The following is a 13470-nucleotide window of genomic DNA, read 5'->3' as shown; positions in this document are numbered from 1 at the left end:
GAGGCGGTTTGGCTTAGAAAGTTCTTGACAGATTTGGAAGTCGTTCCAAACATGAACTTGCCCGTCACACTTTATTGTGATAACAGTGGTGCTGTAGCAAATTCTAAAGAACCTCGAAGCCACAAGAGAGGCAAACACATTGAAAGGAAGTACCACCTTATACGGGAGATAGTGCAACGAGGAGATGTGATCGTCACAAAGACCGCTTCGGAGCACAATATTGCTGATTCTTTTACGAAGGCACTCACGGCTAAAGTGTTTGAGAGCCATCTAGAAAGTCTAGGTCTACGAGCTTTGTACGACTAGTCTAGGGCAAGTGGGAGAAATGTAATGGGTATAGTGTATGCCCTAGTTTCTTGTATTTTCCCTTTGCTTTATGATAATATACACCCCACTTGAGTTTAGTTCAAGTGGGAGTTTGTTGGGTGTGTTGTCCTAAACTCGTAGTTTGTATTTATGTAAAAACAAATGTATATTCAATAAATTTGTTGTTGAATTCATAGCATTGCATTGTCCAAAATCCATCCAATAAACTAAATATCCGAGTGATGGAGAAAATACATACATGCGCAGCGGAAGTGAGCAAGAATCGAAATAACAATCTAGATGCATAATACAACCTAGGATTAAACATGCATGATCATACATTATGATGCTTAGAGATAAGTAGAGAAAAATACAAACCTTTGTAGCTTTTCAAAAATCTTCAAATAGCTCCAATGAAGGACCACCAAGAGATCTTCCTAGCTATTCTCAAGGCTTGGAATAGAGTGGTGGGACTCTTTTTAGAGAAGGAAAAAATTAGAGAAAAGTGGAGCTAAAAGGAGTTATGTAAGCTTTTTGAAAACACATCAAATGGCCAAAGGTTCCAAGAGATCTTGATGTTTGAACAAAAGTCTTCTTAAATAGGCAAATTACATGCAACTCTTGCATGTCAAAGTTCACCAAAAGCTTACAACACATATTTCACTCATGCATGGCATGACTAAGTGTCAAAATACATGTCTAAGTTCACCAAAAGCTTACAACACACATTCCACTCATACATGGCATGGCTAAGTGTCAAAATGCATGTCTAAGTTCACCAAAAGCTTACAACACACATTTCACTCATGCATGGCATGACTAAGTGTCAAAATGCATGTTTAAGTTCACAAAAAACTTACAACACACATTCCACTTATGCATGCATGGCTAAGTGTCAAAAAGTGGATTTTTGAGATTATTTAAATGTTCCACTCAACAAGTTAGTGGAATTTTCCACCAACTTGGTTAAAAACATTATTTTAATCTACTTTAGTCAACCTTTGACTTTCTCTGGTCAAAGTCAACTATTTGACTTTTTCCAAAATCCGATGTTTGATGAAATCCATGCCTCCGATTATGAATCCGCATTCATAATTTTAATATTTAAATCCTATTTAAATATTTTGTCCAAATTTCTCAAATTGATATCATATATCAATTACTTAATCATATCTCATATGATTAACCTAATTTGTACGATTTGAATTATTTCAAGTTTATTCCTATATGAGCTAGCCAGGGGACCTTATGGACCTACAGATCATGAGCTCCAACGATCCGAGATTAACCGGTTAAACTCTTTAACCTAGTTAACCAACAATCGTTAACTACGCGGTCACTCCACTAAAGCTCGTAGTTGCACTCTCCTCACTGTAGATATATTATGTCCATTTGATATAACCATGATCGGCAAGTCGACCCTTCACAGGTTGTTCGTAATTACAGCTGGGTCAAAATACCGTTTTACCCCTGTAATTACCTCTTGTTCCTTAAGTCCCACTAATCCTCTGATGAACAATGATTTGTAGTCCAACTATCAAATCAAAAAATCCTCTCAAACCTTTTGATGAGGGTGGCGCCAATTGTTCAAGACCTGGATTCAGTCCTTAAGAGAACAACCTCTCTACTATCCCAAAATTGGGTAGAAGTGAATTCCTTCTTGCACCCTATGTCCCTAGCTATCTACCGGGCCTTACCCCTGAAATGAGAGGCTTATTGAGCTAGCGCTGTTGAGCTGCTCTCACTCATGCAAATCTAAGGGTAATCCCGAGTAAACAGAAGTTCATAGTTAGCTCAGGATTAAGATCGAGTTACCTAGGCCATCAAAGTTGAGATAGTCAGTTTCAAACAGTAAACAGTGTTATAAAGTAAAAGTGACTATCTCATGGTCCGGTCTTATGCACACTCTTTGCACGGGACACCCCCACTCGCATGTCTTCACATGAACGAATTAGGATCACATCGTTTGTACTAGCTACAAAGTGGGCCGCATCCATAGTGTCCCCAGAATAAGGCGCCCAACCTTATTCCTATACTATAGACCATTTAGACTGTTAACTCAAACTTGATCCATATTTATGTCTCTTACATAGAGTTTGAGTCTCAGGTAACAGTCTAGAATCCTTTATTTTCTTGGATTTAGATATAGTAAGAACATTTTATTGAATCAATAACTACTTATTGATTAAAACCTTCAATAACAACTTTATTGAATGATAAAAGTATATCTGTCATTTTCAAACTATGAGTTTTAGGACATAAAACCCAACACCGAGGTTATTTTAGTGTAACCGGACAGTATATGTACTGGGTATATATTTGATATACTGGATATATATTTGATATACCTCTGATATACGAGGTATATATTTGATATACCCTGATATACAAGTGGATAATGTCCCGTGAATAACCTAAAGGGTCTATAGTATATGGATAAGGCTGGGTACCTTATCCTGACAACACTATGGATACGGCCTACTCTGTAAAGGTTACAAACGACTCGATCCAGGTCGTTCGTGTGGAGACATGCAAGTGGGGGTATCCTATACAATGAGTTTGTATAAGACCGAACCACGAAATAGCCAATCTTTAGATGTAACACCGTTAACTAATAGATTGCTGTTTCTTAGGATGACCAGGCAACTCATTCTCAATCCTGAGTGAGTTATGGACTCCTGCCTGTGAGGGCTCGTCCTTTGATCTGTATGGGTGAGAATGGCCCGAGTCGCCGACTCAACATTCCTACCATTTTGGGGACGAGACCGAGTGGGGGAGCTGGGAACATAACTTCACAAGATGTAATTCATTCCTCCCCGACTTTAGGGGAGTAGATGAGTGTTCTCTTAAATGCTGACTCTGGGACTTGAACAAGGGGCCCCACCCTCTCATTGGCTTGAGAGGGACTTCCGGTTATTGGTCGGACCATAACCGGGTTGTTCATTAGAGGAGCAGTGGTATTTAAGGAGTAAGATGTAACTCAGGGGTAAAAGGATAATTTGACCCAACTTGAGTTACGAGCACTCGTGAAGGATTGACTTGTCATTTATGGTCGTATATCCGTGGACACGAAAACATTCTGCAGTGAGAAGAGTGCAACTGCAGGTCTTTAGTGGAGTGACCCGTAGTTAACGAATTTTGATTAACTCTATAAATGAGTTTGACCGATTAATCTTGTATCATTGGAGTTTCTAATCTGTAGGTCCATTAGATCCCCTTACTAGCTCATAACGGGTAAAACGAGGATCAAGTTTTTGGAAGAATTTGAACTGTTCAAATTGCTCAAGGGAATATATGTATATTGATACATTATAATATATAGTTAATTCTAAATTAAAACTATATATTATGAGAGAAATTATTTGAATGAGATTCAAATAAAATTAATATGAATAATATTCATATTAAAACTATAGGTTAAAAATAATGTGCATAAGATGTACATTAGAACTATAGGTTATACGAGAGAAATGTTTTAGAGTATGATTCTATTTTGATAATAAATAATTAAGTGTTAATTATTTATTTAATTAATATATATATTTAATTGATTATTAATTAGATTAATAATTAATTAATTAATATTAATTAATAAGATTAATTAATTAAATATATATTAATTATTATTAATTAATAATATTATTTTATATTATTATTAATAATAAATCACTCCCCTGCATTTGGGGAAGTTGCATATGACGTGGGGAGTTACCCCACGTCATATTTCCCCTCTGTTCCTTTTGCAGCTGGTTCTGCACAATACAGAGGAGGAGACCTAAGCATTCTTCTCTCTCAATCAAGCTCTCTCAATCAAACTCTCCCTCTCGTTCCAAAGAAACACTCCCACAAGCGTGTTCTCGAAACCCAAGAGGATAGCAATGAAGATCATTTGGTGGTGTTCGTTGGGAAATCGTTGAAGAAACGTTCTTCAAAGGTAAAGTTTGTCCCTGTGTTTTTCTTCTTTGAACTTAGATTTTGTATTCCCAAAAATCATCAACGAAGATCTGCTTCCGCTCCGGGATTCACATCCCTTCAGTCCATAGTAATTACGTCTACTCTACTATTCTCCAACTCCGTAAGCCACAGGTTATGTATAAGTGGTCCATTAAGTACGAGCTTTACGTCTAGCAAATGGCCAAAAATAGTCTTCCTAAACATACTAAGTTGCCTAGGGGTTAGTTTACTCTTAATAGCCTTTACCGTGCTCCCTATGTGGGATAGACAGGTAAAATTGGCTGAACGATAGTTAGAGGGAGGAATCTTAGGTACCATCTCCATTTTATAAACCTGAAATACAAATACAATATACACATAACTTATTATTTAGCAAGCCAGAACCCAAACAAAGAAAGGAATAGATGAAAGGAATAGATGAAAACCCAAACATAGAAAGGAATAGATGAAAACCCAAACATAGAAAGGAATAGATGAAAGGAACAGATGAAAACCCAAAAACAACATAATCTGTCCAAATTCACAGGCTTACCATGGCCTAGGTAGTGCAAATTTAAGAAGGATATTGATTCTGTAAAATTTCAAGGTCACGACCATGGCAGTGGTACGACCGTGAATTTGAACAGAACCAATGTCGTGGTACTCTTTTTCATGGTCGTGGTCAAGCAATCATTTTAACCACAGCCAAAAACTACGGCCATGAAATTTGCGTTGAACCACGACCGTTAATGTGCCCATTAATTTGCCCAAAACCAATGCATCGTTCAAAAACCACTGTTGCGTTAACGGCCGTGGTTCAACACAAATTTCTAAACCCTTAAACCTTCCTTCTTCCACTGCAGAAAAACCACACAACGCTTACAAACGCAGCAGAAAACATCAACCCACACAAACCCACGCAAACACAACCGGAAACAGAAACCCTAAAGCCCTAAATCAAAATTTCCCCACAAATGCAAATCATAAACAAAAAACGCCGATTTCGAGCCCTACAACTACCGAAAATACTAAATAGGCTGCCATGGAAGGAATGAATGGACGAAGAACGAAAAAAATCGCAAATATAAGTACAAAAAAAACTTATTTTCTTGCCATAAAAGGGACGCAAATACGAAATAAAATGTTCTAACCTCGAAGTTTCGGATATGGGAAGCGATTCAGAGCACGATATTGACTAGTAGAGAGTGAAATAGAGGAAATTGAGGGAGCGTAAATCGGATGAGCGAAAACGAAAACGAAAACGGAAGAACAGAAAAGAAGATATGGAATGAGAAATACGAACAGTTTGAATTTGAACTGAGGGGTATAATGGTCATTAAATTAACGGTCGTGGTACTCTTTTTTATGGCCGTGGTCAAGCAAACAATTTAAACACGATCCAACCTAGCCCATTAGTTGTCTTTCATGAACACCATGACCGTGGTACTAGTTTCCACGGTCGTGGTCAAGCATTCATTTTAACCACGGTGCAACCTAGCCCATTAGTTGCCCTTTCATGAACACCACGGCCGGGGTCCTATATTTCATGGTTGTGGTGAAGCAAAAAATTCGTGTTACTCTCCTACTAACCAAGGTCAAACTAACACTAACCACGGTCAAAACCACGGTCGAACCTGCCCATTAGTTTCCTTTCGTGTTAATTCATTTGCGACTTCACTTGCATTCCAGATTGAGGCTAAAATAGTAATTTAATTCTTCAATATTCTATTCAAAATATTAAATTGGGTCAGTTGAGCAAACAACAAACTTTTTTAGGTTATCTATGCCAATTTCCCTCATCTCTCCTTCAGGTCCGGCAGGCGGCAACAGCAGCACGACCTTTGGTCTCCTCACGGCAGCGCAAATCCCAGTCTTACCTCGACGACGGCGCGTTTAGTTTGTCGGTAACACTCCTGTCCCTCAACGACTCTGACGGCGGCGGTTGTAGCAATGTGCGGCGGCGCGAAGAGCAGCGAACCCGGCGGTGACTCGAGGAGTTGCGGTAAATTCCAGCGGCGCCAGCGTCGTACAGTGGCGGTGCGTGACCTTTCCTGCGTGCAGCAAACTCGGCGGCGTGTCTTGATAGCACACTTTGTGAGCTACATTTCATGAAATTTATATTGAAATTATTTAACAATTTTCGGTCATTTGTGGCTTATTTACGTGCATAACTGATGTTTTTTATAGGATCAAGCTATTAGAAAGAATTGAAGCATAAGCGATCAATTGAGGGAAACTAGAGCGAAAAAGAGGAGCTTGATGAAACCACATCAACGCGGCAGCGCCATCATTAAGCGCCATGGCGCGCCTGCAGGTCAGAATTGGTAGCAAAATCCCGAAGAAGCAACGTTACAGCGCTAGTACACAGCGTCATGGCGCCCTGCAGACAAATCTTGGGCCCTTTTTCGCGATGACAGCGTCGCAGCGCTGTATTGTAGCGCCATGGCGCTACGAACTTGCACGTCCGTCACAAATATGGGACGGCGCTATGGCGCTCATTAATGGTGTCATGGCGTTGTAGCGATGCCCTAACTTAAAGGGAAAGATGAGTGCGCCGTTTTAGGCACTTTTTGGGGGATTCTCACATGGGGGTAATGGATTTTGGAGAGGATTGGCTCGAGGTTTGAGGCAAGAAGGCTGAGGAGACGATTTTCGAGGGCTCGTGATCGTTGAGATTGAGTCGGGAACGGTCAATCGACACTACGGCTTTAGTTTCTCTCCTTTCCCTTATCTTTTCTAGATTTATTATGAAATTCGTTGTGGGATTTTATTAGATTTTCGTGAACATGAGTAGCTAATCTTCTTGTTCTAGGGATTGACGTAGCCGTTGGATTTATGAGTTGGATTTATTAACATTTGTCTTGATTGATTTGTTTTTAATCTATTTATGCATTATTTGCTTAATGCTTTTAATCTCTTGATCACGGATTAATTGTTGCTAAATCTGAATCTTATGCTCAGGAGAGGTGGTGTAGGTTGGAACCTGAATGCATGACTGGGGTAGTTCTAAGATGGGGAGATTTAGAATTATCTTAGAGGTTGTTAAAATAATAAGACTTAAGGCCCTGCTTGTTAATGAAACTAGATAGGGATATTGGTTTCTTAATAAGTGAGAGAATTAATTGTGCTCGGGAGAGACTTTTATGATTCTTTATTTCTTGACTTATAGATTAATTGCATATTCAATCTCGGCATGTTTAATTTGTCCGCTTGTAGGTTCAATTGGTGAAATCATTTCCCTAAGACCCGTTCTCCATAAGAGTTTTCTTAGAGTCTTTTTATTCACTTTGTTATTTTATCTTTTGTGTGTCAAAAGAAATTCCTGATTGTTTCTCTAGATAAAATTTGACATTAATATCCGTAGTACTTGAGTGACTAGAAACCTAATCCAGTGGACGATATCGATAATTACTTACCACCTTTATTAAAACTTGACCCGTACACTTGCGGTAAGCAATTTCTACTACATGTCTCCCTCGGCCACCACGTGAACCGTAGTAAATTTGTGGCGTTTTCTTCATTCCAACGACCCTCGACGTTGACCCACACCCAAACGAAGGGCAATTTGGTTTACCCGCCTCCTTCGACATCCATTCGGCATTTACCCACACTCAAACAAAGGTTGATTCGCGTAACCCATCGCTTTTTGGCAAGCAAGCCTAAGGCCGTTCAAACTCGGATTTGGGAACCCGAACTTCCTTGGCATCCACCCAATCCTAACCCAAGAGGTTGTAGTGTGTGTTAGTAGATAATAGACTCACCTAAACTTAGTTTTCGTTCAATTTAAGTATATGTAATTGGATTCTAACCCAAGTTTGTTTGCTTTGATTTAGGAACTCTTCTACAAGCTTAGGAGCTTTAGGACATTCATTAGTGAGTAGTTCTTACTAGTAGGGATGGTTGTTCTTTGATGTATAAAGTGTTTGTGTTCTTATGAGTGTTGTTGTATTGTTCGTTGTTTATATTACTTTATAAATGTTACTCTTGATATATTGACGATGAGTTTAAACATGTTGGATTAAATTTTGTTGGTTATTTGAAGATTGATAATGTGTTTACTAAAGGAGTTTATGGAAATTAGGATTGTTTATGTATTTTAGTTGGATGTAATTCTTAAAGATTAACAGTTATGTTGTCATTTGCTTGGTCGTGTTTGTAAAACATACTGAATATTTGTGAGAAACTTATTGTGTTAAAGCATGCTGGACATATGTATGTCATACAAAAGTATATATTATATTAGGTTTGTTGCAAACAAGTTTTGAGGCACGTAATTGCTTTGTTTCTTCCTCAACGAAAAAACCGTTTTGGTTCGGACCGAACCGGTTCATTTTGATTCGATTTGATTTTTGCCCCCCTTAACCAAATCGATTTTCTTTCACCCCTAGTTTTGAGTTGTTGGGATTTTTGGGTTTTTTCCATTCGATCTGTTTGCTACAATGTTATTCTGAATCCAACTTCCAAACAATTGATGAGGTCATAGTTTGTGAAACCTTGTAGAGATGGCTTTGCAACATCCACTAGGTTTTCCGTTTCTGGTTATGCCGTGTGCTCATTACAAATTCAGAGGGGGCGCTTTATTTGCGTCAACCAATTCGCAAACCAACAAGTTTCTCTATACATGGAGGTTGAAGTCTTCCTATCCTTCATCCATCTCCTTGATAAAGCCACCTTTCCTGGTGCGTTATCCCCTAGAGGTTATGTCATTCTGTAATCTATATATGATTGCTGTTTGTTTAAGTTACTTGGGGGAAACTAATTGTGAAGCGCTTCATGATACAATTTGTAGGGCAGTTGTTTTAGAAGCAGCACTCTAAGGGCCTATAAAACTGCAGGGCCACTCAGGTCAGACGATGGAAAGAAGAAAAAAGTACAAGCCGATATGGACTCTGATGAGGAAGACGATTCTTCTTCCGAAGACCGACAAGACCCCGATCTTATGGATTCCGATGAGAGATGGGAATGGCGGAAAAAGATTAGAGAAGTGATTGATAGGAATCCCAATGTTGAGGAGGAGATAGACAACATGGAAAGGAGAAGGAAGATGCAAAAACTTCTTGCTGAGTACCCTCTCGTTGTGGAGGAGGAGGATCCTGATTGGCCTGAGGATGCTGATGGCTGGGGTTTCAACTTGGGTCAGTTTTTTGATAAGATCAGCATCAAGAATAAGAAAAAGGATGATAAATATGATGATGATAAAGATGATAGTGATAATGAAATTGTCTGGCAAGATGACAACTACATTCGTCCAATTAAGGACATAACCACTGCTGAATGGGAGGAGGCTGTGTTTAAAGACATTAGTCCACTAATCATTCTTGTACATAATCGCTACAAAAGGTATGCTCTTTGAACTCACCTAGTTGTCTGCTCTATTATTTTTTACATTAGGATCTTGTGTGGATTGACATTTGTTTTCATGGCTTTGATTGAAATTCATGTCATTATTGTAATATCTTTTCAATGGATTCTAAACCTGCAAGCTAAGGGTCTATTCATGAGGTCGACATATTTTTATATTTTTTTGTAGTTTCATATTTGCATTTGATACACACAAGGGGTGCCTGGTGATAACAGCTCAGGAGGTCTGGGATAACTTTAACTTCTTGGGTTCAAGCCTGGGTGAAAATTAATAATTTAAAATTCTTGTTCTTTCTCGAAGCTGGACTTTTGGACTGGGCGAACAAGGATTGAGGGGGTGGGTTGTGGGCGTAATTTAAGGAGTAGGATCTCTTTTTATATTTTTCATGGTTTCCTATTTGCATTTTATACACCGAAGGAGGTAAGAGCCTAAGAGATACCCTCGAAGTTCTTGTGTTCAGGCATTAGATTGAAAACTTGATAATTTAAAACTCTTTCTGTCTCTTGAAGCTGTCTCTTTTGGGATGGGTGAACAAGGATCAGTGAAATGGCCAATGAGCATAATGTAAGGAGTAAGAATGGGGTCTCTGACATCTCGGTTATCAAGAAAGATATATATATATATATATATATATATTTACATATTCGCATTTTTATGCAACTAAATTTTGTAAGTTTGATTTTGTCTCTGTCGTCTTCTTGATTGAATTGTGATAATTTCCCCTAGCATTCATTACTCTGGGGTCGCTATCATTACCAGTTTGATTTTCTCTTCAGCCACTTTTGGAGTGTTGTTGTGATCATGTTTCTTGATCCTGCAAAAATATCTTTTCGAGGCTTAGAAAACGAAAAAAGGTCAGGATGTAATTAGGGAGAGAATTAGTTATAGGACTTGGGAACCATCAAAGCCTAGTTCTTCTCATTTTCTTCAAAAGAAGGGTGTCCTTCGCTAGAGGTCCTTACATTTCTTAGATATGAATAATTTGATAGAACTCTCTTCTATTATTGATATTAAGAAGACATTATAAGGGCGAAAGGAGGACTAGAGAGCTCCCGTACCTCTCCCAATAGTCCTTAGACAAATTGACAAAAAGATACCCTCTACCTGATGTCGTGGGTGTATTTACCCTATTTACAAAATACCCATACAGCTCCTTAACGAACTAGGCACACTTAACACCCATTCTACTTCCTTACGCCCTACTATCTTGTTCTCGCTTTCTCAAGTACACTTTCTTCTCATGGGGCTATCATAATTTAATGAAAAGTTGGGAGTGAGATACATAAACTTGTTATATTTTTTCAACATTTTATTTTTATTTATGTTTACTGTTTGGCATCATCTTAGATAACTTTAGATCGCTGTTTTTGTAGCTTCCCGGTTATGTGTTCAATGGCTGATACATACTAATAGCTCCCCCATGCCCTCACTAGGCTATTATGAACTCTTGAAGTAGTAATGGAATATTAGAAGAGGTAGCTTGAAGAACCTTCCTACTGATTGTGAAAATATTAAGTAAAGAGATCCCTCAGTCAGCTTTTATCCCAGACTAGGAGGAACATCTTCACCTTTCAACAGTTTCCTCTGAATCTTCAAATTATCTACCATACCACCACCCCCTCTCCACTCTAAAAATCTACCAAAAGCTTTTTTGTATGATCTTGAAAAAGTAACTTTAAACAACGGTTATCTGATGCTTGTAGTGGTTTAACAATAACATGAATTACAATGAGAGTCAATGTAAATAGCAAAGGACTTAGAGGGAATGGGTTCAAACCATGGTGGTGACCTACCTAGGATTTAATATCCTACGAGTTTCCTTGTCAACCAAATGTAGTAGGGTGAGACGGTTGACCCGTGAATAGTCGAGGTGCGCGCAAGCTGGCTTGGACACACGGATATAAAAAAAAAACAATAACATGAACTATAAGATGATCTTTTATATGACAGAAGTTTGCATGCATTGAATTCATGTTTTGTATGCATTTGATTGACTATTCAGGCCAAAGGAAAATGAACAAATTCGTGAGGAGCTGGAGAAGGCCATCCACATAATATGGAATTGCAATCTGCCTTCACCACGAGTAGGCCTATCCTATCAATTGATTGCAGTTTACTCATCTCACTACGTTAACAAATGTCATCATTTTAAACTTGATGTCATTGGGTGCAGTGTGTTGCTGTGGATGCCATTGTCGAACACGACTTGGTCTCTGCTCTTCAAGTGTCATCCTTTCCAGAGATCATCTTCACTAAAGCAGGGAAGATTTTGTTCCGTGAGAAGGGTAAGTAGCAAACGAAGAGAAGACACTGATTTTTTTTTTCTTGCTTCAAATTTTGCAACCGAAGGATGAACCTATTTCAGTGTGCGAGCTTGAGCTCTGATTTCTCGTTTGATTCAGGATTTGTAAGTGGAGATGAGTTATCAAAAATAATGGCATTCTTCTACTATGGAGCAGCTAAGCCACCATGTTTAAAGGACATTCCAGATTATCAGGAGGCGATCCCATCAGTTTCTATTGATAGGAGGATATAAAGAAAATTGTAAGTGTATATAACGGGTTTGTTGTAGGATAAATGAGGTAATTTTAATGCAATTAGTTTCTTTGGCCAGATTTTTTTGAAAGACCAAATTCCAATGCTCTTGACTTTAAGCTGTCCAACTTTAAGAGCCTTTTCAGCCTATTATATAGAAATATGAATGATATGTATCATCCACTTACGAGCAGGTAGTTGTGCAGTTCAATCAGTTGGTAGTCGTTTACTAACTTGAAGGATTACGTAGAATCATCATTCAAAATTCAACATATTAAAATATTTTTAAATTTAAAAACGAAATAAATATAATCATCAAGGTTAAAAGAATTAAAACTCTAATCTAACCTTATAATAAACTGCTTACAACTTCTTTTCAAATATGTATACATATAATAAACCTACTTAATATCATGTGTTTAATATATTAAATCATTATTTAGTTGTCAATCTAAGCATGGTTTAGTGAATATTTAGTCATATTTATTTTCTGTGTTGTCTAAGTACAGAAAACTATTTAGAAAAAATGGAGCAATTTTTGTATATAATATGTATGTATGGTATGAGGTGTAAGAGTAGGTGGGTAGGAAAGTCAATGGCATATTCTGATGATATCTGCAAGAATATGCCACAGAATATTCATACATATTACATATTAATGCAGTGGAATTTGGTTTGTTGATAACCATCCATATATCTCCTATTTTCTCTGTCTTGTGCATAAATCATGTGGGTGATGCTTTAGCCATTTGATGCCTTTGTTGTTGGTCATCTCACCAATCCTCCAACCCCACTGCATTTCTGTTTGGTTAGATGACCATCAACGAACGTTTCAATGGAAAGCTACTTTTTGATGTCTCTCAACACATGCAAACTGTTTCCATCTGCTAATTTATACATATTGCAGTTGCACCATCTTCCTAATTGCTCCTTGTAATTTTTACCTTTCCCTACTATAATTTTATTTCTTCTTACAATTTTTTTTTTATTTTTTTTGCCAGCTGAATTGATTGTGTGCTCATCTATTAGACCACCCACAAAAACAAAGACGTGCTAGACACGGATGTGGTGTCTACCAAATACGCTTCAATGCTCAAGTTAATTTGAGCCTTAACGTTGAAATTGAATCCTTTTACTAAATGGGTCTTCCCCGTTTATCATATGAACACATCTTTTTTTTAGTACAAGTAGGGGTGGGGATTCGAACTCAAGATCTTTATGTCAGAGATAAGTGTCAATTATCGTTGAGTTAAGTATACGTTGGTTCATATAGACTCACCTCATGGTTTAACTAAAATTTGATATTATTCAGCATATTTATATATTTTTGTCAA

The 13470-nt window shown here is 37.9% G+C and overlaps 1 protein-coding gene across 2 annotated transcripts; it reads left to right on the top strand.

The window, feature by feature from the left end:
- Positions 1 to 8661: 8661 nt before the first annotated feature.
- MRL7-L (Thioredoxin superfamily protein) lies at positions 8662 to 13470 on the top strand. 2 transcript variants are annotated; one of them, XM_022298896.2, is made up of 6 exons: positions 8662 to 8936; positions 9029 to 9579; positions 11604 to 11685; positions 11775 to 11886; positions 12004 to 12145; positions 13138 to 13470. In XM_022298896.2, exons 1-5 carry the CDS (start codon positions 8742 to 8744, stop codon positions 12135 to 12137), a joined length of 1074 nt encoding a protein of 357 aa, XP_022154588.1. In that variant the 5' UTR covers positions 8662 to 8741; the 3' UTR covers positions 12138 to 12145; positions 13138 to 13470. The 2 variants fall into 2 exon arrangements, with proteins under 2 accessions (XP_022154588.1, XP_022154590.1); XM_022298898.2 differs by having other exon boundaries at positions 8664 to 8918.

This window comes from Momordica charantia, assembly GCF_013281855.1.
Source record: "Momordica charantia cultivar OHB3-1 chromosome 4 unlocalized genomic scaffold, Mcharantia_2.0 BLBB01000004.1, whole genome shotgun sequence".
Taxonomy (NCBI): domain Eukaryota; kingdom Viridiplantae; phylum Streptophyta; class Magnoliopsida; order Cucurbitales; family Cucurbitaceae; genus Momordica; species Momordica charantia.
Note: the sequence above shows the minus strand (reverse complement) of the source record. Positions and strands in the feature narration are given on the sequence as shown.